The 25,860-nt window shown below is 39.5% G+C and overlaps 1 protein-coding gene across 2 annotated transcripts; it reads left to right on the forward strand.

Annotated features, from left to right (window-relative positions):
* Positions 1-512: 512 nt before the first annotated feature.
* slc7a14a (solute carrier family 7 member 14a) lies at positions 513-25,443 on the forward strand. 2 transcript variants are annotated; one of them, XM_085391859.1, is made up of 10 exons: positions 513-638; positions 12,574-13,099; positions 13,442-13,678; positions 16,775-16,992; positions 17,135-17,281; positions 18,962-19,170; positions 19,258-19,405; positions 20,330-20,825; positions 20,937-21,173; positions 22,926-25,443. In XM_085391859.1, the coding sequence occupies exons 2-10, from the start codon at positions 12,793-12,795 to the stop codon at positions 23,222-23,224; spliced, it is 2,298 nt and encodes a 765-aa protein (XP_085247985.1). In that variant the 5' UTR covers positions 513-638; positions 12,574-12,792; the 3' UTR covers positions 23,225-25,443. The 2 variants fall into 2 exon arrangements, with proteins under 2 accessions (XP_085247985.1, XP_085247986.1); XM_085391860.1 differs by lacking the exon at positions 513-638 and adding an exon at positions 6,721-6,832.
* Positions 25,444-25,860: the final 417 nt, after the last annotated feature.

Below are 25,860 nucleotides of genomic sequence, written 5' to 3' on the forward strand. Positions count from 1 at the left end.
GTAGTCTTAAAAGCAAATATTTTCTTAGTGAGTTGAAGTTTTTTCTTTCATACTAAGAGTTTTAATATCATGTACTGTAGTAGATTAAAACCCTGTATCCTTTGCGATTTACTTAAAAAAATGTTATACCTAAACTATTCTTCAGTTGTTAATCTGGGATGCTCCTTTTATACCCTTGTTTTGTGTTACTGGCCTTGACAAAACTTTTTTACTCTTTGAGCACATATGTTCACCATAAATGATCAGTAATAACGAATCTTCTCTATTTCATTTTGAATAAGATACGAATATTAATTTGAGGCATATTGTGGGCGTACTGTAGTGATAATCCTTGTGTCATGGCTGGATCAGTTTAAGTCACGGGGGGGGGGGGGGGTAGTGGACTGCAACGGTGATGTCCGGTCAGCTTGGTGTCTTGGCCGGTCAGGAAATAAACCGGATGAATAATACACAGTGTCGACGGTCACATGTCGTGCAGCGGGCTCCTGAATGATTTAAAGCTTTTTACATCATCAGCCTCACCCTCCCTCCCGCTCTGTCTGCCGCTGATGCACCGCGCAGCCCGGAGATGCTGCTGCTGATGCTGGTGACCGACTGCAGCATCCGACATGGGTATCCTCTAATCCGGCCGTGCCACAGTGAGTGTTTTTCCTTCGCTTTTCTCCCCTTTGTTCTCCTTGCCATCGTGTTATCTTAAACTTGATCACCTTCCACCCTCCTCCTTCGTTTATCACCTATCCACCCCTCCTCTTCACCCACCCTTTTTTGTTGTCTTCCTTTGTGCAGTTTTTTCACGAGTGATGGCGCATTATAACGTGGCGGAAACCGTGCGTCTTTCCTATAGGGAGTGTGTTTATGATTTCGCGGAGTGGACGGAATGGTCGGTCAATGGTCCCGTCCTGTCACCTTAACGGTGAGCGTTAGAAACAAGGGGGGAGGCAGAGTTTAGGGCGGGTATCGCTTCTCCCAGCGGACTAGAGCTGCAGGAGGCTATGCTTGGAGGGTCGAGAGGAGGACAGGGCAAGACAAAGTGGCGACTTGGACCCAAATGAAAGAGGGTGGGTTCTTTAATTGAGAACATTTGCAGTTTTTAGTATGTATGCGGTTATTACCTAGACTGTTGGCTCAGTGGGTGTGTCGGAGAAAGAAAAGATTACATAATTAGAGTTAGACTTGATCTTTATGATCAGGGCAGGGTAGGAAAAATAAAGCTGGACATGTGGACATTCTATCTATCTATCTATCTATCTATCTATCTATCTATCTATCTATCTATCTATCTATCTATCTATCTATCTATCTATCTATCTATCTATCTATCTATCTATCTATCTATCTATCTATCTATCTATCTGTCTGTCTGTCTGTCTGTCTGTCTGTCTGTCTGTCTGTCTGTCTGTCTGTCCAGTAAAGCAAACTACTATGTTACTTGATTCATGTGTGTGTCTGTGAGGACAAGAGGACTAAAGCTTCAACCAGTTCAACTAGGCTAATCCCTAATGACATGGCCAGATCTCTCTCTCTCTCTCTCTCTCTCTCTCTCTCTCTCTCTCTCTCTCTCTCTCTCTCTCTCTCTCTTTCTCATTCTTTCTCTCTCATTTGCCATAAGGCCTTGTCTCATTTTTCTGCTCTTAATTCTTTAAAAAACACACTTGTGGTGTCGTGCTGTCCATGGTGCTGAAAGCAGTCGTCTGCAGATGGCTTGCTAATACGCTGAAGCTTGATGGCCCTGTCATCGCTCAACAGGTGCCTTTTACTGCTACAGCTACACAGAAATAAGAGAAGTTGATTTCAGTTGTAACTCTGTCATTTAAAACGGGTGTTGTGATTGCATGCACTCTGAGTTTTTCTCTGAAATGGCATGCTCCTGACACAGAAGCAATTAATTTGCCAACATGGAATTATGCAATTCAAAGGGCAGTGGGCATTGCAAAATTACTGCTTTTTAACACACATTATTTTACAGATTTTTGGGTTTGTGATACTGCTCTGAATTTCAGGATGTATCAATAAGCAAAAAATCTTGGGATGATTACCATAGAATCAAGCAGTAAAAATGTATAAATATTAATATCTGATCAATATTAATGCTTAATAATAAAGTATTAATAATAATTAATACTTTATTATTTCAAACAGAAAAATCTATGCTGGACAGGCAGTAAACGTTCAGAAGCTCCTAGCATTTAAGTCAAAAGCAGTCCATCCAAACCATTGAATGGACATCCGATAGGAAAATGAAAACCATGGTGATGCTGATGATTGAGTTGGTGAAAACAACAATAAGAAGTAGAAGCAGAATATTATATAACAGACCAATTTAGCAACTGCACTATGTCTGTCTGCATATCCCTCACACACTCTGTCAAACAGCCTCCAGGATATCCAGGTCTCACATTGGAGGATGAAGTCACATGTAGAGACACACCATAAGCTTGAGGGGCAGTCGTTCCTTGCTTAAGGGCACTTTAGCAGTAACAAAGGTCAAGAGTGGGGCATCTGCACCCCCCTCCTTTTATATTTCTTTTGCACTGGCTGAATATTATCATGTTGAAGAGATGTATTGAAATTGCAGCTGAATGAAGAGGATAAGGCACAACTCATTTGTTGGTGACGTTTATTGAGCATTTCTGTCTTTAGCTGTCTTCACAATTTAACTCCAGACAGTGTTAGAAGAATCACAGGACACAGCAGGAGGCTGTCTGCTTCAGATGTGTTCTCACTACTGGAAATAAAATGTTTAGGGTTGGGATGCACTTGCAGGAAGAAGGATATAAGATGGCTATTACTTGGCTCTGATTTCACTGGACTATTGTCTTCATCGATCTCATATTGGCACAATAAACTTGAAACAGATTTGTACTAGCGAGCTGACATGTCAAAGACTGCTTGATTACTAATACGACTGCTCTGTACATGTGCATTCTCATGCATACGTTGGATAATGTTTAGAGAAGTCGATATCTACAGTGCACATGTGATAATAGCTTTTATTAGATAACAATATTGGAGATGTGGCAAAGAAGGGGTAGAAAAATGGTTCCTTCAATGCAGTAAAGTAGTACGTTTAATAAGTGTTTAAAATATTTTGTATATTATTGTTTACTTATCTATTTATTTTGTCAGCCTTTAATGTATCTGCTTGTAATAATGCTAATCTAATGAAAACACTTTTTTGATGCCACATCTTTAGGGTACCATTCATAAACTCATATGGGTTTTTTCATGTGTTACGATTTCTTCGTGTTACAAATTTTAAACAACTTTAAAACAATTTTAAACAGCATACATAAACTAACAATGCGCTCTTAACCTAGACGATGCAATATTTGATTCATCTGCCATTTTCGGGTGCTGTAGCTGGGTTGAGCAGGCGACACATATGTCTTAAGGCCACTTCAGAGGCTTGTGGGTTCATATGTGCGCCGAGGCTATTTATTGCATGTCTCCCCACTGCTCTCTCCCAAGATTCTTGTCCTGCATCGACAAAGGCTAACAAATTGTCATTTTTTCAGTATCGATTAAATAAAACTAGCAAATGCTGAAACGTGTGGAAGTGCAAGTAAAAAAGGGATAACAAAATAAACGAACAGACTTAGTAATATCAGCTTGGCAGCAATATTAATCGAAAGCTTTCGGACTCTTGCCCCAGTGAGCAACTAGAGACTAGCTGGTCGTGTCAGATGTAGTAAGGCTTCAGCAATGAAACCCCTGAATCTAAATATTGCATTCACATAAATAATATATGTTTTATTTTCAATTTCAAAACCACACTGTCTTGCTCCTATTCAAGGCTTTAGATGCAGGCAGGAACTATGTTACTGCAGAGGTTATGAAATGCTACTGGCCTCTCATTCATTTTTATTAGCAATAATAGGCGCTGACAGAAGAGTTGTGAGTGTGTGTGTGCGTGTGATAGATACAAGACACATACGAAAAAGGGAATTGATATTTATTTTTAAAATCTTTATTTGCCTTCAACACAAAATATTTCTGGTATATTGCAAATAACTACTTTAGAATAGAATATGAGCAGCACAGTGATGCACTGTTAAGCACACAACAATAGAGTTCTGGATTTGAATCCAGGAGCTAGCTGCGGCCTATGTGGAGTCCCTGTGCTCTCACTTTGCTAGCCTGAGTATCCAGGTACTATGACTCACAGTCAGTTGGTCAGTCAATTCTTAACTGACTGTAGGTGCAGCTGTGAGTGTCTTTCTCTCTTTGCAGCAGTAGACAGATGACAGGTACAGGTACACCTGAATTGGATAAGAGGTTAATTGATTTATTGAGATTGATTCTTTAGAATAGGTGATGTACTAATTTCTATACTGTAAAATATAGCTGTGACTAACCAAGAGAAAATCAGACACGTAAACATCAGCTCTTAATTTTATGGCCTCCATCACCCTTCCTCTATGAGATGCTGCTCAGCACTGACGTCAGTGAGTCTGCTTGCGCATAAAGGCTAATATAATCAGAACACACACACACACACACACACACACACACACACACACACACACACACACACACACACACACACACACACACACACACACAGAAAAAAGACTTGAAGGCCAGTATGTTATCTGATCTCTGATTTGAGAAAGTGACTGCTTATTTAGGAGCAGATTTGCATAAAAATAGGCTTTTTCTACTTTTCTTTTCACAGGCTTCACTTGCAATTTTGAGATCGTTCCTAAAAATGGGTGTACGGAATCACACTAAAGCTAAAAGCTGCCACTTAAGCATATGTTTCTAAGCTGGAGAAAAACACTTTGCTAAAAGGTAGCTGATGAATATAAATGGCTGGATCATGCAGTTTTGTAATCTGTATAAAAAAGTCTTCACACACTGATGTATTTGCCACTTTCAGACACAGCACCCATTTCTTCCACTCAAGGTTTGCCTTTCAAAAAACAATTGGCTCCCATTATTTAAAAAATCAATAAAATAGTGAACCAAGGCATTCTGTTCCACTGACAAATGCAGTCAATGATTTTGGAACTTTACAAAGTAGCTTCAATCTGTGGAATTGGTTGTGTAGGAATGATTGGATGCCTCTGGGGCTCTGTCCTATTTCTACCCCGAACAGTCCTATTGCCCCTCATTTTCCCTTCATTTCAGTGTTGCCCAGGGTATATTGGAAAACAGCAACAAGAAACAGTTAACTAACCTAATATTTGCATCTTTACATCAAAGAGACAATAGTAGCGCAATACAGGAATGTAAAAAAGATCTCTGAAAATAGCTCCATATTATAAAACGATATTAATACAATGCTGTCAGAAACGTATTCCTCAATATGATGTATTTCATAAATAAATGTTCACCCCAAAAACAAATGAAAGATCATTAGTTAAATGCTTATAAATGTATTAATTTGACTCAGTTTGTCTCGCTTTTTTACAATATCAAGTCAGTCACTCCTCAAAAATTGCATTGGTCTGTTCAAAACTGTCACCACTGACCATTAAGAAAGGTCAAAGAAAACAAAGCACAGAACATCATTCAGTCTTGTTTAACTTTGAATCTGGCATTTATTCGTGTGTTAACTTTAAAATGCAAGGTTGTTTTCCACTAATTTGGTCAATTCAATTTATCCATTTGCTTTCTTTGGGAAAGTACCCCAAGGCTTTCCTTTGAAAGAAGTCAGAGAAACACTGCCAGAGAGAGAAGGGGATGAAATACACCTGGGAGTGCGGAGTGGTCGAACGGGTGAAAGTGGAATCGAAATATAAAAGACTGTCAACTGGCAGAGGACTGTTTCGACATGGTGAGCAGTGCACACAACAGGCGCTACATTCATTTAGTGCTGAGCGGTATGAGATGACAAACAATTCTCTGCACTGTCGGAGCTGAAATGGGAATATATCAGAAAGGAAATGTGGAGATTAGAGAGGGTTGTGTTAAAGGCATGGTTTATGATAGATGTATTGTCAGTGATATAGAATTCTGACTGAGGAACTACAGAGTGACAATCCTGGACACAGTTGGGAGTATATTTGTATATTTTTGTATATTTTATTTATTGTTCACTCTATTTAATTTGTAAAATATGTGTATACACACACACACACACACACACACACACACACACACGTAGAAAAATATTTAGTATACACATCCAGAAATGCATATACTATTATATATTGTACATATATTTATTAGTTTCAGATGTAGCCATTCTTGTATTTTGCTTGTTTACATTATTATATTTTGCACAACTCTGTTGCTTGTGAAGCTCGCACACAAGAATTTCACTCACATGTACTGTACCAATGTACCTGCACATGTGATGTGACAATAAAAGTGATTTGATTTGATTTGATTTGATTTGAGAGGGATTAGCAAATTGGACATATAGTGACAATACTGTGAGGAAAAAGCATCATTTGGCTGCCACAGGCAATATTTCCTTTCCCATTGGTTCAGAGTGTTACCAGCGTTTCATGGTTTTGGAGTTATTTGTCAAAGAATTACTCAGCAGGGCACGCCTAAAGTCTGCCACGGAATCAACAAGCCAGTTTTAGGGCCAGGTCTTCAGTTGAAGTTTTAACATTAAGGGAGTCACAACTGGGGTAAGTCCCTGAGTGTGTCAGATGGCCCTGTTGTTTCTTTAGGGCTTTAGGCCACATTGACAGAGATGTCATTGATATGGCTGGTTAAGCACAGAGCCAGAGGGAATGACAGCACTGTTTTTGTTTATCTTGCAGTGTAGAAGCAGATCCATTTTGCTTTAGGCTCCAGGCCCCGACTGTGCTACATTAGGGGAAGATAGATGAGGATGTAGCATTGCAAACTGTGAGTGGAGCAGACCAGCTGACAGGTCAGTCATGCAGAGCAATTGGTCTGTACCTTTTTGGACTAGTGCCAGGAGATTCCACACTGTAAACTTTTGATAGATAGGCATTATATGTCTTAAGTTGACTGAGAAATGGAACATTTCCTCCCTGTGTTTACTGGTTTCTTAGAAATCTAGAATATGCCTCAACAGGTTTAAGGTTAATGGTTAAAATTTGCAGCGATTATAGTCCAGGTAGTCATTAAAAGAGTAATCCTGTGAGACAGCCAAAAAATTGATTCCAGTACTCTAAAGGAATAGAAATTCCAGTAACGTGGATACTATATACATAACCTGGAAACCTCGAGACATTTAACCACTCATTGGTTTATACAGTACATTAGTTGTGTTTTTTTTTTTTTTGGCTTGTTTAAGAAAATCTTTGCCCAATCTACACTTGGACACAGATTTCTTGTGTTTTCCTGAATCTTAATTAAGGTTCAGCAGCATCTTCTACGAGCATGCTGTTTATTTACACTGTGAGCCGAGCCCATTTCAAGTTCCAAGGCCACACGGTCTGTCTTAATTCTGTCTTGTGCTCCATAATCATAACATTTTTATGAATGAATTAACATATTAAAAATCACAAGATTAGAATCAAAAGATAAGAAAATCGTGAATAAGAGTTTTTCTGTAGTAACAGATGAGAAAAGCATGGTAGGTGGCTCTTTTCTTAGTGATCTTAAACCAGATCTTGATGCGTGAGTCGTACTTATATTAACACATAATACAACATGCTAAAAAACAAACACCAAAAAAATTGTTTTGATCTAAATGTAGTTTATCAGTTATTACCATAAAGTCAAGCTAAATGTTTACTGTGGTTTTTTCCAAGTAAACAAGACAGCAAAAATATAGATAGTCTTAGGATAGTCCTGTTGTCTACACTTCAAATATAGGCGATCAGAATGTATATAGCTCTACATTTAGAGCTATATACATTTTATATGTGCTTCTACATATGAAATAGCTTATAAAACATATCATAACAGCATGAACAAATAAAGATATGTACTTAAGTGGCTCTTGTGCACTGTGTGTGCACCATTACTTTACAATATGTTATTTACCCCTTGATGAATGATGACGCCTTTTCCCCAGGTAGTCTCATCCTGTGTTTAAGCAAAGAAACATTTTTCATGTGTCTTCATCTGCCTGAAATAAACAGTGGGTCGGCAATTGTATTATTATGAACTGAAAATTTAATTAGTAGATATCAATCCAACAAACATCGTTGGATCATGATCTCTACCGGGCCCCAAAACCATATAATTTCAACCAGTTGACCGATGGATTCACACACAGGACCTTCTCTCTGTGATGCAACATTGCTGGACATTGAACCACCAAGTTTAAATCTCTTTAAATTAACCATATTTATCTGCTCTTCTTAAACCTTTAGTCAGTTTATTTTACAATATAAACCAGAGGAGCATGAATTGAGTGTTACCTAGTTATTTTAACGCATGTGCAGTTTTCTTTGTCTTTGCTCATGAACTGACCATATTGATATGCTGTGTCTATTGCACTGGTGGTCATTTAGTTTTGTTTGACATTAAATAAAACAAATGATGTATGATATTAGCATATTCCTGCTCGATGAAACTCCAGAAAATCAAAGTTCATGTATACAGTAAAAAACAGCCTTTGGTCGTACAGGGATAGGTACAGTGTGACTGATGAGCCAGACAACATAATCAACCTGGCAGGTGGCAATTTCTCTTTTATGTCAGATTCATTGGGCTTGTCAGACAGGGACACTGTGGCCGGGGAGCCAAGACACTAAATCAGCCACACTGCCACCAAGATCAGCCATGCAGAGGAAAATGAATTTAGGACTTCCACTTCCACGTTAAAACCTTCAGTTACTGCTGATATTTATTGATCTGCTGACTGGGTCATTGTGCTTTTAGCACAATAGCTTTGCTCCCAGGTACGAGACCTATAGGAACTCATGAAAAATAGAGCTGGTTTATATAGACCAGAATATATTTAATAATAATGTATGACTAAATGGAATTAGCTGTGATTAAATAAGAGGGTATTTGCTATTAGTCATAGTGATTGATAGTAATACATTATTGTGTTCAAGACTCGATGGGGCTCTAAGCACTGATGTGTAACACTCCACAGAGGCTAGCCTCATAACTCTTAATACTGAGAGGCACTAATATGGAGATATGCACATACACACATGAATTATGCATAATAATATTTTCTCTTTTACATAAGTTGTTTGTGTGTCCGTTTGTTAAGCTAAAATGAAATATAATTTAGCATTTTTATATACTGCTATTTGCTAATTGTGCTAAAACAAAAGCAATTGCAAAGTGACAGACTTGCTCACTTGTATTTTACATTAATTTCTCTTTCAAAAAAACATCCAAATCATCAGTGACACTGACATCGAGTGTGTGATAAAACGGAAAACAAACTCACACAAAAATTGTAATTTCCCTGACTCAGGTGCTCTACCAAGAACTGCTTCCTGTTCTGTCTGCAGGATGTGAGAATGGGGCCAGGGCAGCATGCCAGGTCTAATTTTTGTGGAGGCCAGGGCCATGCATTGCAGACTGGTTTCCACGTCAGTGTTGAGTGAATTAGAAGTGCTCTCAACTTTATTAAACCACAGCAGCTCTTACTGTAAAGGCAATGAGAGCTCAATCAGGTTATTCATCCAGTTAATTCAGACACAGGCAGGGGCGGACACAGAAACAAGCTTAGTCATGGCTGATTAGACACAAGTATAGATGTTCTGACAGCTCTCTTATCTGGAGAGGAAACACACTAATGTTAAGATGCTAGAGGTGGCTGTGGTGATTATGATGACAGGGATTTAACTATTGATCTTTATACATCTGCGCAAATGGGTGTTTGTTTAAGCGTGTAAAATTATGGAAGAAGAACAAAGAAGTGTCTAGTTCAAAAATCCATTAGAGTGTGAAACAGTTCCTCCCATGCTGGGAGACGAAAGCGATGCTTTTAGCTCTTTGTGTTGTGCACATTACACATTTCTTGATACGTACGTGTTAATTTCCAAGATTTCTTCCCCTGCAGTTCAGTGACAGAAATAATTAGATCAACTGATGAAAAGATATTTAAATAATAGGCAAAAATCTAAAATGTATTGCCTGCAACCACACTCTATTAAATAATTTAGTAGCCAGTGTCACCACTGGCATTTTAGCTTCTGCACTGTACTCCGAAGAACAGCAGTGTCTGTCTCTGTTAGAGGTGCTCAGATTTTCTTTTGGATGCTGTGATGATGCACTCATTACTAATGAGGGAGGTTTTGGTTTTCATTATATAGGGTGATCCAGAAATTTGCCTCCTGGTTACAGACTCTCATTGATCCATTCATCATGCCACCTGCTAGAAAGCAAAGTGTATTTCTTTACCATAAAAAGGTCACACAGAGAACATCAACAGGACACTTTATCACATAAACCTTTAACCCAGGAACAACTATTAGCAAGATGAAGTCATTTTTCCAGAGCAGATGGAACACCTGCTGCCACGGGGCTTTGTGCGGCTCTGTTTTGTTGATCTAGAGTACGACTGTTCAAATAGCTCGCACTCAATGCAGGACAGGTGGTGGTCATCATCAATGAAAACTGGCCTAGAATATTTAAGTGAGCAGATGTTCTGAAAAGCAGAGCACTTGTATGATCTGATTAAAGATATAGACTGATGAAAGGTTGTATGTTTATGTGTGGCACTTACTCTAGTACACACAAAATGGAGCGTATGTCTTCCTAATCTGCCACTTTTATGACATTTTTGAAACTGGCTGAATGTGATTGAATTCATGTATAGGTATCATTGTTTCAAATTTAAGGTATTAAGGTCTGGCTGGCTTGTCTGGACACTCATGTTCCATACACGCGCGCACACACACTCATGAACCCGCACATACACACACATTGATTGACAAAGCAGAGCCAGGTGATCAAAGCTTAGTGCACTAACGAAACCAGATTTGCTGTTTTTCAGTCTGCTCATCATCCTCATTCTTTTCTCCTAATGTGTTCATCTTCTTCTGTCTTCTGTACACACACACACACACACACACACACACACACACACACACACACACACACACACACACACACACACACACACACACACACACACACACACACGCACAAGTATTGAGCAGTATTACGCTCAATTTAAATTTTCTTATTTCTTATTGATTGCTTCTATGAGATGACGGAAATAAAATCTTGTTTCCACAAATATCAGGTTGTTTGTCCAGTGATTGTAACACATAGCTCACTTGTGCGTCACATTTTGTGACTGCGTCATTCATTTAAGTACATTTTCATATAAAACATAAATGGCACTAGAATAAATGAGTTTTTATTGCAGTAATCTACGATAATTGAATAAGATGTCATCATTTTATGTCTGAAGAGCAATAAAAACTTTTGTTAGAATGTGTGTGCAAATACAGAATAGAAGCAGAATTTCATCTACATGCCCAGGAGTAAGAACTCTACTGATCAGATGCTCTTAAACGTAAATTATTATATATGGTTATGACTGGAAATTTCTGAATTTTAATTTCAGAAGGGTTCTGCACGTCATTTATAACTACAGGGCTTCATACCAGCTCCATTAAGGAAAATCCCTTTTGTCAGAATTTAAGAGGTACCGCCCCACCCAGAGCTAACCACCATGCTCAAAGTGAATCACCTTTTAAGCTTTCTATACTGCTGCACATGTAATACACCCACTAAGTGCAGTGACAATAGCAGCCCCACTCTATCTGGTTAAACAGCTGAGTAATTGCAGTCATCATTTGAGTGGCTTATGTTATAGTTGAGGGCGCGCAGTGTGGGTCTGCTGAATGTAAGTGTGTTTGTTCAGTAACTTGAATTTGTTGTTTAAAGTAGATGAATGGTGAGTGTTAGTTCATTGCTGTTAAGAGAGACAGAGGTGGACTCGGCTACAATTGATGGCTTTAATAGCTCTCTTTTCAACAGCATCTCTAATCTGTTACTCACTCGACTCAGCTAATGCTTTGTTTAAACGTGGCAGGAAAACCTGCATTACAGCAGCACTAGGAATTTACATAGTTGCATTTGAATTATTCCGATAAATTCTACTTATACTGAAAGGAAAAAAAAACATTCAGCCCCTATGATTGCCATGGCTTTGCATGTAATATTTTTTAGCTTGTTTTGAAGTAATGCATCATATAATATGGCATTTATTTATGTGAAAACACAGGCTAATAAATTAAAAATAATTATGTAAAAAGACCCCAGTATTATTTTCACATGAGAGTAAAATGTAAATAAACGTGTTAAAGATTTCATTCTGAATTTTAATGGAGTGATCGTTAAGTATGGCGAAGATGTTGTAGTTGAAGTACATTGCCTCTGATTCTACAGTTATTTATCAGCAAACACAACAGAAGAGGTTTTGCCAAGGTTTAATATTGCTATCTCTCCCCCTTACAAACAAAATAAAATGTCATTAGGGCTGTCACTAATGAGCTTTGCTACTATAGCGACATGGCTTTGGGGAGAGGATTTCTAATTAGCTGTTTCCTCATTCAGGTACACCTCATTTGTGGACAAACTTGTAATACATTTCCCCTTTTGAACTAATATGTCTTGGCATGCATACTCCAAAATAAGCATTGTGTCAGATGAATAATAGTAGGCAATGGGCTGTGAAATGCTGTAAAAATAAATTATCCCTCTTGTGTCTTTCAGATTACTTTCTCTCTCACTATGTGGGGAAAAACTGACGTGGCATTCTACTGAGCCTGAAAACAGAGGCGTGGACTGCAAGACAAAATCAGATTTTCTTCATTTATTTGGATTAGGAATAATTCCTCACATCTGCACATCTTCTTGAAGAACTCATTCACAGAACTTAAGGAAAAACACTGGTCAAACAGTATCTTTCGCTACTCCCCATTGGCTTTCAATATGAGTGGTCTGGTAGGGAAGCTGGATCCTCGCAGGATACAGTGGGGGTCGACATGGAACACCTTTGCATCCCGTGTCCTCAGGACCAAGCCTGTGGAGTCCATGTTAGATTCAGCCATATCGGGTACAAGCTCACATGGAACCAGACTGGCCCGGGTTTTGTCTACGGTGGACCTAGTGTCGCTGGGTGTGGGCAGCTGCGTCGGGACGGGGATGTATGTGGTCTCTGGACTGGTCGCCAAGGAGATGGCTGGCCCTGGGGTCATTGTGTCCTTTATTATTGCTGCTGTTGCCTCCATTCTGTCAGGTGAGACTAGAGCTATGCATGCTCATTTATGCAAGGCTTCTCTAATCACATAAATACCAAGGGGACAATAGCCGCAGTATAAAGGTTGCTGTCCTTCTTATTACCATTAAACTGGTAAGATATATTTGAAAAGCCTTTTAATACCTATGTAATTATTACAAGGGCAATGACATTATAGGGGCACAGCTATAATAGGTTCAAGAGATAGTAAAATATACTTTAATGCTCATATCAATAGTTTCAATTCAGCCTTTCACTCTAGTGATAATGCAGTCAAATCACTGATATGTGTCTGAATTTATGTGTGTCTAAATTGTACTCCTCTTCCTGTCTCCCCCACAGGAGTATGCTACGCAGAGTTTGGTGTCCGTGTGCCTAAGACCACAGGTTCAGCCTACACATACAGCTATGTGACAGTGGGGGAGTGTGTGGCTTTTTTCATCGGTTGGAACTTAATTCTGGAATATCTGATTGGCACAGCAGCGGGGGCGTCAGCTCTCAGCAGCATGGCGGACTCACTGGCCAATCACACCATCAGTAACTTTATGATTTCACACATTGGAACACTCAACGGCTTAGGTAAGTAGCACAAAGATGCAGTGCTATGACAGCTTTGATACATTTTCTCTCTGGTTCTAATTTTCTCAGGATTGAAATTCATTCAAGTATTGTGTAAAGTACTGCAGGTTTACTGTGAATGCTTTATTCAGTGTTATCTTTACAATATTTCAGGGAACTGAAGCCAAAGTGCTTCTTAGAAATCACCTGTGAGATAATTTTCTTGAAGGCACATTTTTAAAGGCATTAAGAAGCAGGGTAATTCATTTAGAATCGACATCTTATCAGCAATCAGCTACAGTTAGTTGTTTTGGTTCAGCTGTCAAACATGTTTGCTTTAATGGTAAAAACATGCATTGACCCAAGTGACTTTTGGAGAGATGTTATCTTTTTTCTCCCTCCCCACTCTCCTCAGAAGGTCAGACAGAGCTCTGTTCCTTTTGCTGTAGTTGTAGTTAAGACAAATACTTCCTCTTTGAGGTCTTGAACAGACTTTGACATTTAGACTTTGAGAAGTACATTTAATAAATCCAGCCTTTGCTCTGCTTCCGTATTTGCACACTAACACGACTTGCTCCTAAGAGTCATAATTTACTTTATCAGTGTGGAATAGAAGCGCAGCGCCATTTCTATCATACAAAGGATCTCCCATTGCCTTGATAATCACAACACATCTTTCAAATTTTAATAAAAACACCAAGATAAAAATGCTTACATTATCTCAGAAACCATTCAAACCATACCAATTTATTTTTCCCAGGAACATCCAAAGAATATTATGCAGCTTATCTTGGAAGTCATACTGTCACGGAAAGTAAAAGCAGGCACATCAACTTGAATTCTATATAACACAGTTTTCCATAATCTTACCATGAGGAGGATGCCTGCTTATCTTGTGCAATGCTCCAGCTGATGTGTGTGCCAGCTATGTTTCTATCTGGCTGACACTGCCTCATCAGTTGCTTCCTGTTAGCCTTTGAAAAAGTGATGGTAGTGATCACATGACAAGTGTCACGGCCAGCCGTTCCAAATGATCACGGAAAGCTGATGTTTCCTTTTCCTGTTGGAGAGAAATGATTGTTTCTCCACACCCAAGGGGAAAAAATGTGAAATCTAACTAAAATATATCTCATTCATTTCCAAATACACACAGGCTGAGTTCTTGTGGAACATGTGCATCTAAAAATTTGTTGCCGTAATGGTCAACTGGGTGGGGTGTATCTAATTTAGGAATGCAGTACTTCACTATGACGACTTATCTTACAAAAATAGCTCAGTTGATGTGCCAAATCTAAAGGTGTTTCCAACTTTCTGTTGCCAAGAAATTAAACAGAGTTGGAAAGTTCAATTTTTTATTAAACCATGGCTTTGGGTGTTTTATTGGACCATTGGGGAATGTCCTGTGAATTACACATGAATTCACTGGAATACCCTTGGATAATTATCTACACATACTCCAACATACTCTATGAGAGCGGCTGAAACTCTTGGAAACAACAAAATAGTCTGGGATTATTTATTCTGATTAATAGTTGTGGTCAAATGTTTACATAGAGTGATCATGGACATGATTTCATATCGTGGAAAGTTTGAGCATTTAATGATTACTTTGAACAGTTTCTGTCTATGTGGGTTCTCAGTAATCTCTTAGATGAGAGGTGAAACATCATTTAAAAAACAAAAACAAATGCAAGTCACCTTCCTTTTAGCTCTTTAGACTTTGAACTGTTCTTTCTCTTGGTAAGAATAATTGTACGTCAAACATCTTTCGTGACAGATTCCATGATCATCACTTCAAATAATTGTACATAAGTAAAGTTATTCAGATGGGCCACCACTTTGTCAAAGTCTGAAAAAAAGGTCCAAACTGTCACCCTCAGATGAGAGAAAATTGGTTAAGACATGTGGAGCAAGCCAGGAACCACTGAGGCCTTAACCACTTAAGCCTGCCATGAACTGGAAACTGCTGGAATACCAGGGTAACAGTTACATCGCCATGGACTGAAATGGTGATGACCTTGAAAAGACCCTTTTCCAAAGTTGACACCTTTAGGCTCAACTTAAATTTTCAGCTGCCCACATGGATAAGCTAAATTTCTTATAGAGAAAGGTTTGATGGTCAGGCGAGACAAAGATTGAACTATTTGGCCACAATGACAAGAGTTATGTTTGGAGGAGTAAAGATGAGGCTTTCAAACCTATGAACATGCTCTGCATCTCTGCCACTATTGTATTGGTACAATGCACTAAATGGATGGAATGATACAGAAGGAAGAAGCTTCTTTATGCTTCTCCTCAAAATCCATCAACTTCACCTCAGATCAATAGCTAGATGACACAAATGGGTGTTCCAACAGATAGATCAAAACTGGTTTTGGAATGGATAAAGCAGGCTAATGTTAAGCTTCTGGAATGACCTTCCCAAAGCCCCAGTCTCAGCCCTTCTGAAAATGTGTGTGCTATGCTTAAAAGCCGGGCCGGTGCCAGGAAACCAATTCTGCCAAGAAGAGTAGTTAAATATCCAGCCAGAATTATGCCAGAGGCTTGTCGATTGATACTAAAAGTGTCGGGTTGAGGTGAAGAGTGGTACATTTGAAGTTGTATGTTTGACCCTGTGTGGATTACAGAAAATCCAAAATGAATTCAAAATGTTGAACCCGGTTCTTGATTTTAGATGTATGTTGTACAATTATTCGACCCTGGAAAAAGAAAAATTCAGAGAAATTATTAAAAGACCAAATTTGCATTGACATTTATCCCATTAATGATTGTACTTTATGTGTACTTCTGATAAAAAACTATATTTAGTTAAACTGATTTGACAGCGCTTTGGAACTAGCACCAATAATGTGAGGATTTTCTACTTTTCTTTTTAATTTGGCGTTAATCAGACAAAATAAGAAAACGAAAAACATTTCTCTGAGAAACCTGCTTAACTGTGAGAGGACTTGTTCTTGTTCTGACAATTTAGTATTTTCTTGAAAAAATAACAAAGCACTTACTCAAACAGTTTTACGCCAAACACACAGGAAAATGGATATATTCATCTTCAGCACCACAGGGTGACAGCACTTTTATGTCTTTCTGTGTATTCAAGCATGCGTGTTTCCTCTCCAGGTAAAGGAGAACAGTCCTACCCAGACCTACTGGCACTGCTGATAGCACTGCTGGTGACAGTGATAGTGGCTTTGGGAGTGAAGAACTCTGTTGGTTTCAACAACGCATTGAACGTCATCAACCTTATAGTGTGGGTGTTCATGATGATCGCTGGCCTGTTCTTTGTAAATGGGGAGAACTGGGACGAGGGGAGATTTCTGCCTTTCGGCTGGTCAGGGGTATGCATCCGAATGTATATATAAACACACACAATAAATAACAAACAAACAAACAGAAACCCCCCTACCATCAGCAGGGTATCTGTGCTGTTTGGTTGTTTTCTTTAGGACATCCATCAGCTCTGTTTCCTCTGTGTTGCAGGTGATGCAGGGTGCAGCCACCTGCTTCTATGCCTTTATTGGATTTGACATCATTGCTACAACAGGAGAAGAGGCCAAGAGTCCCAACACCTCCATCCCCTATGCTATCACCGCCTCACTCATCACCTGCCTCACTGCCTATGTCTCTGTGAGTTAGCTTTATAACATATTGCATAAACAAACATGACCACTCTATTCTTTATATATCTATTGTTAAGTAATCGACAAATCTATTGTTATTCACACTAATAGTTTTGTGTATAACAAAGTAGAGCGTCATTCATGTTATGGTGGTTTCCGTTGATATATTTTGTAAAATGACTTAATTTAATTATAAACCTAAAGAATATTGATCACTTATCATGTGCTGAAATTCAGCTTTAGCTTCAGCTGCCTGCTCTCCCCCAAATGTTGACAAGTTTCCAATACACGGAATGAATAAATATGAAGATGCTGTATTTCAAATTTGTGGGTGTATATCTAATCTATGATCTCCACCTTTACAGCCCGTACAGCTTTCCTGATTACATAATGTGTGCTGGATGGTTGTTGCTATGGGTGCTGTGGAACAGCAGCCTATCAGATATAAGACGTTTTTCAGCATTTTGTGTGGCAAAGATTGCATCAACTTCAAAAACTCGAGTGCTTCTTTTTGAAATCCTTGTCTCTCTCTTTCACAGTCACATCTATTCCTCCACATCATCGCTCTCCTATGCACCAGCCTCTCTCTAATCTCCACCTTTCTTTGATCTCACTCACTGTAGGCTGCTTGGAATAACTTTTCTGCTGCTGTGAGGATCCCGTGGTTGCTGCTGTTCAATCTTCAGAAATCAGCTTAAACACATTACCTGTCACATCTTTGTGTGTGTGTGTGTGTGTGTGACATTGATTTTTGCAGTACATTTAAATCAAAGAGTTTGCAAGGCAAACTTATGCTTGTTTGTCAGTTTCTGAGCTTTTCATTCACTGTTAGTGATGACATATCTATCCTTGTACGGCCTTGCAATACTGTGGTCTTCAGTTTAGGTTGGGGCAATGAGCAGCAGGGGAGAGAATTGTGCTGATTATTTTTTCTGGGAAGTCCTTTGCTCTGGAGATGGGTAATATGAATTTGCCAACTAAACTTAGCCGACTGTGAGCTGAAGGGGACACTGAAAAATACATTTTGGGATCGGATTTGTGCTCTAAGCAAATATGTTGTTGTAGATTTGTTTTAGATTACTTTACCCCCTTATGACTGGTTCACACACAGTGTTAGCCAGTCTTTTCATACAGTAAATAATGGATGTTAACTTCCTTTCTGTAAGGGGTTAGTGCTTTTTATTATTATTACTCCCCTTCTGTAATCCGTTGATGCAAATCTATCTGATTAGCAGCACAGCATTTGTGACAGATGGCTCTGCATGATATCACACATCAGACACAGGGACACACATATTGAGTGAGGCACGAGTAATGACCACTTTGCATGTGATGGAGCATGCTCTGTGCTGAGCATATTAGCTAAGCAAAACTAAGCTCTAAGGATGTAGCTCAACTCTTTTTAGTATCTAGGGTCTAAATGTTGATGTGACTATAGGCTCTACAGAGTTACTCTGAGAAGAGCCTCCACAAGAAGTCGAATTAGTCTCTTTTCTGCAGCATCATCCCGCAGCATTAATACACTATAATTCTGGCAGCAAAAATCTAATATTTCTGCTTGTTAACACTGGTATTAAAGTTTCTCTGTACTTTAATAGATTCATGATGAGATTTTGATTTTATGGTGAGAACTGCAGTAAAGATTTCTTAGTAATAATCAACACTATGTTTGTTTTTTTTATTCCAGGTTTCTGTGATTCTGACACTGATGGTACCATACAATGAAATTGATGAGGATGCACCACTGATGGAGATGTTTGCCATGCATGGTTGTATGTTCGCAAAGTACATAGTGGCGGTAGGCTCTATAGCTGGACTGACTGTATCCCTCTTGGGTTCGCTGTTCCCCATGCCCAGGGTCATCTATGCCATGGCAGGAGATGGCCTGCTCTTTAAGTTAGTTCACACTGTACTTGCATTTTTATTTATATGTCATTCTTAATGATGTTTGCATATGAGTCTCATCTCATCTCTTTTTTATAGGTTCCTGGCCCATGTGTCTTCCTACACAGAGACCCCTGTTGTAGCCTGTGTGGTTTCAGGCTTTCTGGCTTCCTTGCTGTCCCTCCTGGTCAGCCTTAGAGACCTCATAGAGATGATGTCCATAGGAACGCTTTTGGCCTATACCCTGGTGAGTGTTGGATAATAATAATGGAAACATGTACATCATGAAGCTTACTCTCAATATTATTTAGATCAATTTTCTTTAAAGAAGTTTTTCCTTCCACATTGAGGGGCATCTGATTGTCTTTACCTTACAATATAAAGTGCCTTGAGGCAACTGTTGCTATTTGGTGCTATATAAATAAAATTGAATTGAACTGAATTGAACTGAATGCATTTAATATATCTGGATAAAGCCCTTGAGATGTATTTAAGGATGTCTAAACAAACATACTAGCAACAACTGCTAAGCAGAACAATACAAAGCCACAATCTCACTGTATTACACTGCCTTACAGAGATCAATTCACAGTATTTTGTAACCAGGGGGCATCCATAATCCAGCAACAATTGTTTTATAAGAACTAAGTGAAGATGCGTTGCTCAGCTTTCATCTCAACTCTAAGAAATTTATAGCCTGAAAACAGAAAGATTGGTGTTTCTTCTCCTAAGTAGCTATACATTCAGATTTGACAAAAAAGCACTGCTCTTTAAAGGAGCTATGAAATACTGCACACAATAACAGATACCTTGCTAGGAAAAATAATCTCTCTAGTGCATGATTTCCTATGATAACAGGATAGCTGTATGTGTTCATAGACAACAAATCTTAACAGAGTCACCAGTATGTACAAGACATGTGGGCATGTGTTTATCAGGCTCTAAAGATTACCTTCTACCCATGGCTGCACAACACTAGTTAGATGGTAAGCAGTTAACTAAGATAATAATGAGTCACTGATTTATGAACCAGTCAGTTTTTGTAAAAACTAATTATTGAGCTGTTTGTTTTGAAATAAAACATCCACACAATTCCTGTGGAATGGGAATGTCACTACTAAAAATGGTTTTGTGATGGAGCTCCTGTTTATAAATGACATGTGTTTTGCAGGTGAGTCTCTGTGTGCTTCTCTTACGCTACCAACCTGAGGGAGACATCCATGGTTTCGTGAACTTTCTCTCTGAGGAGCAGAATGAAAAGAGGAAGGAAGGCGTTCTGGCTGAGTGTGAGAAAGACGCCTGCTCACCAACCAGCGAGGCCGATGAGTATGGCGGTCCGCCCACTAACACCTGCGGAGCCAAAAACCTGCCTTCACTGGGTGACAATGAGATGCTGATTGGCAAACCAGATAAAAATGCATACACGGCCAATCACCCTAACTATGGTACAGTGGATATGACTACTGGTATTGAAGCAGAAGAATCAGAAGGTGGCCTGTCCCGGCGGTTAAAGAAGCTGATTGGACCACGCTACTACACCTTGAGGATCCGACTGGGCCTACCGGGAAAAATGGATAGACCGACTCCAGCAACGGGGAAAACTGTCACTGTGTGTGTTCTGCTGCTCTTCATCTTCATTTTTGCTTTCTGCTCCTTCATAATTTTTGGTGAGAACAAGTTAACAAACTCACACTCACATTTGTATGATTCAGGCACAGATTGGTCAACAAATAATAAAAGCGTTGAACTGAATTGAATGAATTATTTCTTCCTTTCAGGAGCTAGCACTATTGGGGAGGGTCGTTGGTGGGCCTTGCTGCTATTGATCGTCTTCATCATTATCATTGCCCTACTAGTCATCATCATCCTGCAACAACCAGAGAATCCCAAGCGACTTCCCTACATGGCACCCTGTGTGCCCTTCGTACCTGCTTCAGCCATGCTGGTTAATATCTACCTCATGCTCAAACTGTCTGCAATCACCTGGATACGATTTTCAATCTGGTGCCTCGTGGGTAAGTAAATGATGTTTTATTTGTTTGCTTTTAAATTAACTTTAAAACATTCGGAAAGTGTCATGATCCTGGGTCTGCTGACCCAGCGTTTTGTGTTTAGTTTATGTAGCCTTCAGGTTTCCTAAGTTTATCATTATCATGCCTAGGTGTTACTAGTTATTTTCCCCTCGTGTTTCCACTATGTTAAGTCTCCCCTGCTTTCATGTATTTTATGTCTGTGGCTTATGTTGTCAGTCCAGGTTGTCATGTTTATATCTCACTGTGTTTCCTGTTTTATTGTGAAGAGGTCTGGTGTTCTGTGTTCATCATGTTCAGTTTTACTCTCCCACTGTGATGTCATTATGTTCATGTGTGCCAGCTGTTTCCCCATGTGTTCCCACTTCCCTCATCATCCTGTGTGTATTTAGTCCGTGTGCTTTCAGTCATTTGTTGTCAGGTCGTCTGCTCATCCATGTCTCATCCCCAGGTACCCATGTCAGTTCACTATGGTTAAGCTTTTTCATGTTTTGTTATTAGTTCACCCAGTTTAGGTTATTGTTTAGTTTTCACCGATGCCCGATTATTTTTACCCTCATTGCTAGCCTCAATAAACGGCTTGTTTTGTTTATCCACACTACGTTTTGGTCTGCGTTTGAGTCCTCCTCTGCAACACATACGGTCTGCCCCAGCCAGACCGTGACAGAAAGAGAAAAGATAATGCTTTTATTTAGTCAGTTCCACACCTGTCAGTCATGTAGAAGGACAAGCAGGAACTTAATGAGACTTTTGTTTTAGTTTTGTCGTGTTTAATCACTATGCAGGTTGGTTGCTAAATTATTTCCATGTTGTATGCATGAAAATAATTCAATATAATTATAGAATGTAATGTATATATGTTTGGCAATGGTTTATATGAAAACTGGCTGCTTCCATCTCAATATAGCAGTGAAACAAAAAGCCAACCAAAATATTGCACTGTAAGCAATGACTCATGACAGTTGATACTTAGTGTAACGACTGAGTAATTAAAAATAACTATTTTTTAATTAAAATTTTGTGACCAATAAAGAACAGACTGTGTGTGACTTCTTGTTTGTTTTATTGTGGAAGACCTGGGGCATCTAACTTTCCTTTTCCTTCCTGCCTCAGTTGTATCTATCTGAGCACCTATTTTTGACTTGCCTCTATAGCTGCAAGAGTGAAAGGGAAGGTTTACAAGAAGGTAGTGAGACCTGCTTTGATATGTGGTTTGTAAACAGTGGCACTGACAAAACTTCAGGAGCCTAAGATAAAGTGGCAGGGATGAAGATGCTAAGATTTTCTTTGGGAGTGACCAGGATGGACAAGATTAACAATGAGGACATCAGAGGGACAGCTCATGTCGCAATAGCAAGGCTGAAATAGCTTGGGCATGTACACAGTACATGGTGGGTATACTGGACAAAGGATTTTGAAGATGAAGCTACCAGGCAAGAGGAAAGGAGAAAGACCAAAGACAAGATTCATGGCTGTAGTGAAGGAGGACATGCTTGTTGTTACAGAAAATGATTCTAGGGACAAGGTGAGATGGAGGCAAATGATCTGCTGTGGCAACCCCCAAAAGGATACGGCTGAAAGGAAAAGGAGAGTCCAACAGAGCTTTTAGGTTGATGGAGATTTTCCTTTTTTTCTGTATTTTTATTTAAGCAACTAAAATCATGCCCCAAGGTCTAATAAATATGATCCACTGGATTATGTATGTGTGAAAAATATTAACATGTTCTGTTCTTGTAGGTGTGCTCATATACTTTGGCTATGGCATGTGGAATAGTACTCTGGAAATCACAGCCAGAGAGAATGAGGTGCATGCTTCCACCTACCAGCGCTACGATCAAGGTGTTGACGAAGGCTTCTGCGGCTTCGAAGATGATTTCTACCCACCTACCACTGACGCCTGGGGTGCGCCAGACGGGGCATCAGGGCTAACCTCGCCCCCTGTGGCAAAACCTGAAAATGATGGGATGCCATCGAAAAGTGGAGGCAGAACCATTGCCAATCATGGCCTCGCGGAGGAGGATCCAATGGATTTCTAAGGGACTGACTCTGCGTTACCCTGAATGTACTGCCTTGTCTGCTGCCTGGGGGATGGGTGGGGAAGAATATGTGAGTGCACGAATGACTGTGTGTGTGTGTGTGTGTGTGTGTGTGTGTGTGTGTGTGTGTGTGTGTGTGTGTGCGTGTTCATGCCAGCATGTGTGTTTTTTTGTGTGTCCAACTCTTGGGCTAGATTGTTTGTTGGCAGTGGAACTGCTTTTCTATCACTTTATTCCACCGTGCCTGGCTCCCCCGCTTCCACAGAAATTTAGATGTCAAGGTCGTGAGTGTCTTGACTCATTTTCTTGTTATTACTTACTGGAATCCACATGCCACACAAAGAAAGGCCAGACAGAAAAAGTGCAGATGTAGCAAGAGATAAAATACAATGTGGCTCTTTGAACTCTGAACCAAATGAGAGTGTCTGTTAAGCAATTTTTTTAACTGTTTATTTCTCGGAATTACGAGATACAATAGAGGAGAAGGCAACGAGATGGGGCAGATGAATCAGCATGTCCCATCCTGTTTTAACAGACAGGCAGGAAGGTTAGATGACAGCACGGCAAGCCCAAATGACTTCCTGTGGACAGCTCTGGTTTTCTCCGTTCATTCGGAATTTTCAACAGAAAGCAAAAGTGCTGTGCATACCCTCAAAATAATAATAAAAAACCGTTAACCCTCAGTGTTATTTCATGCTTTAAATGTTTCCCTGACCCCAAACATCTAGCCCAAGTGATTCTGAGGTGAATGTGGGAAAGGGTGTCGATGTTTTCTGTCACAAATATTACTTGGACTTTGCTTGCAATAGTGCCTTCATCTACTGTATGTGTACGTGAGTTTCTGATTATGTCGGTTTTCTACTTTAATTTTGCCTGCGTGTGTATTTGAGGGTGTACTGCATGTACACTCAAAATCCACCTTTACATGGGTTATTATATTTGTGTTCGTATAAAGTGTGTTCTTCAGATTGTTTTACTCTGTATGTATAGATATATTTTCCCACTCTTCCCCAGCATGAAGCTCAGCGTGAATTCACTTGCAACAAATCAACTCATCAGTATATTGGAAAATAGGAGAGAGTAGTCGATAGCAAAAGAGAATGAGCTGAATACTAACTGGTAACCACTATGGTTACTCTGAAGAAAGTCATGTTTTCTCCTGATTTTTTTTGCATGATAAGTTTACGATTTTATTTAAAATTCATTCAGAATGTTTTTTGACTTATGATCATCTGTTCTTTTTGCTTTCTTTTTTACCAAATGAAATGAAATCTAATCCTTCCTCTTCCTCCTTTCCTTTTCTTTCTTCAATTCCTCCTTCTTCTTCTTCTTCTTTGCATTTTATAAGGTTCCACAATTCCTTTCTTCTTCCAAACCAACTCTACCTTCCTCTCGCTGCCACCTCACCCTCGGCTTGATATCCATCGGGCCATGTCATCCACTTTAAGCCACAAGTGATAGAGCCAGGATTGGTTTTCAGTCAGGATTTGTAACAGCAATCTGTTCATGGCCTGTCGATCTATTAGCTCCTGTTTCGCTTAAGGGTGTCCGCTATCGCTTTTCTGATTTGTCACTGGAGCGTTTACTACACTCCCTGTGGTCCTGCTCCCACTTAGGCTCAAGCTGGTATGAGTGAACCTCACTATTTGGCCCTACTTTGTTTTTAAAGCATGTAGCTTGTGCTGAAGTCCCACTCTTCACATTGTACCTACATTGCTGGTGCACTCAGAAGAGCTTGTGAAAATCAGCTGGATCAGATAATGAGCCAGTGTGGTTTAACATGTAGGACAAGTAAGCTACAGCCAAGGTTAGGGGTTGGATTTCATAATTAGTATGTACTGCAAAGCATGTTTAAGAGTAAAACACTTTTAAACAAGAGAATACAAAGTGCTTTACATTGAAGGGATTGTGCAATGTATCCATTCATGGCACTATAACTGATTTTGGCATCAACCAAAGCACCCCCCACCCTTATAGGTGGGGGGTGCTTCTTCTATATAGCTGCTGCTGCTGTCTGCCCTGATTGTCCTACTTGTACCTTTTGCCCCTGTTGCTGCATCAGTCCCTTCCAGGGAAGCCTTATTTGTCTAATGCACTAAATCTAAGGATGCCACGCTATACCCCCACCCCACCTCTGCCCCCCTCACAACCATACACATTCCAAAAAACAAGAAAACAAAAATAAAACAAACCAAAAATGAAAAAATAAATTAAAATAATTATTATATCAACAGGCCCTTTGGTGATGTCCATTGAAGAGATTATACCAACTCCATATACACAGGGATTTATGTTCATATTGAATGATTCTGCAGGTAGCAAGCGCACGGAGCAGTATGCTGTGCAGGCAAGTGGAAGTTTAGGGAGTTGGAATTTAGTTGCGGTTGAGTGTGAAGCCTATGTAGTCTGCCAAGGTCATGACTTTAGTATCTTTTATGGAAATGTGACTGGGTTATTGACTTGGGGGGGGGGGGGGGGGGGGGATCATATTTTATGACCACAATATTACATTAAACCACACTGTAAGTTCCAGCCATGGATGTTAGAAGAACTGATATTTTATAGCAGTTTTTTTACGGTTGGCACAGGAAAAAATAATAGAAAGTTTTGCAGAATTGTCCAATATAAACATTATT

This window comes from Rhamphochromis longiceps, linkage group LG19 (assembly GCF_057381845.1).
Source record: "Rhamphochromis longiceps isolate RC_006_pf linkage group LG19, R_longiceps_female_GT1.1, whole genome shotgun sequence".
In the NCBI taxonomy this organism is placed as follows: Eukaryota; Metazoa; Chordata; class Actinopteri; order Cichliformes; family Cichlidae; genus Rhamphochromis; species Rhamphochromis longiceps.

Bases quoted from the DNA above. Each gene is read 5' to 3' on its own strand.
- slc7a14a (XM_085391859.1), top strand. From the start codon at position 12,793: ATGAGTGGTCTGGTAGGGAAGCTGGATCCTCGCAGGATACAGTGGGGG. The intron at 13,679-16,774 runs GTAAGTAGCACA...TTTCCTCTCCAG, and splicing joins TGGAACACTCAACGGCTTAG to GTAAAGGAGAACAGTCCTAC. The intron at 20,826-20,936 runs GTGAGAACAAGT...TCTTCCTTTCAG, and splicing joins CTGCTCCTTCATAATTTTTG to GAGCTAGCACTATTGGGGAG.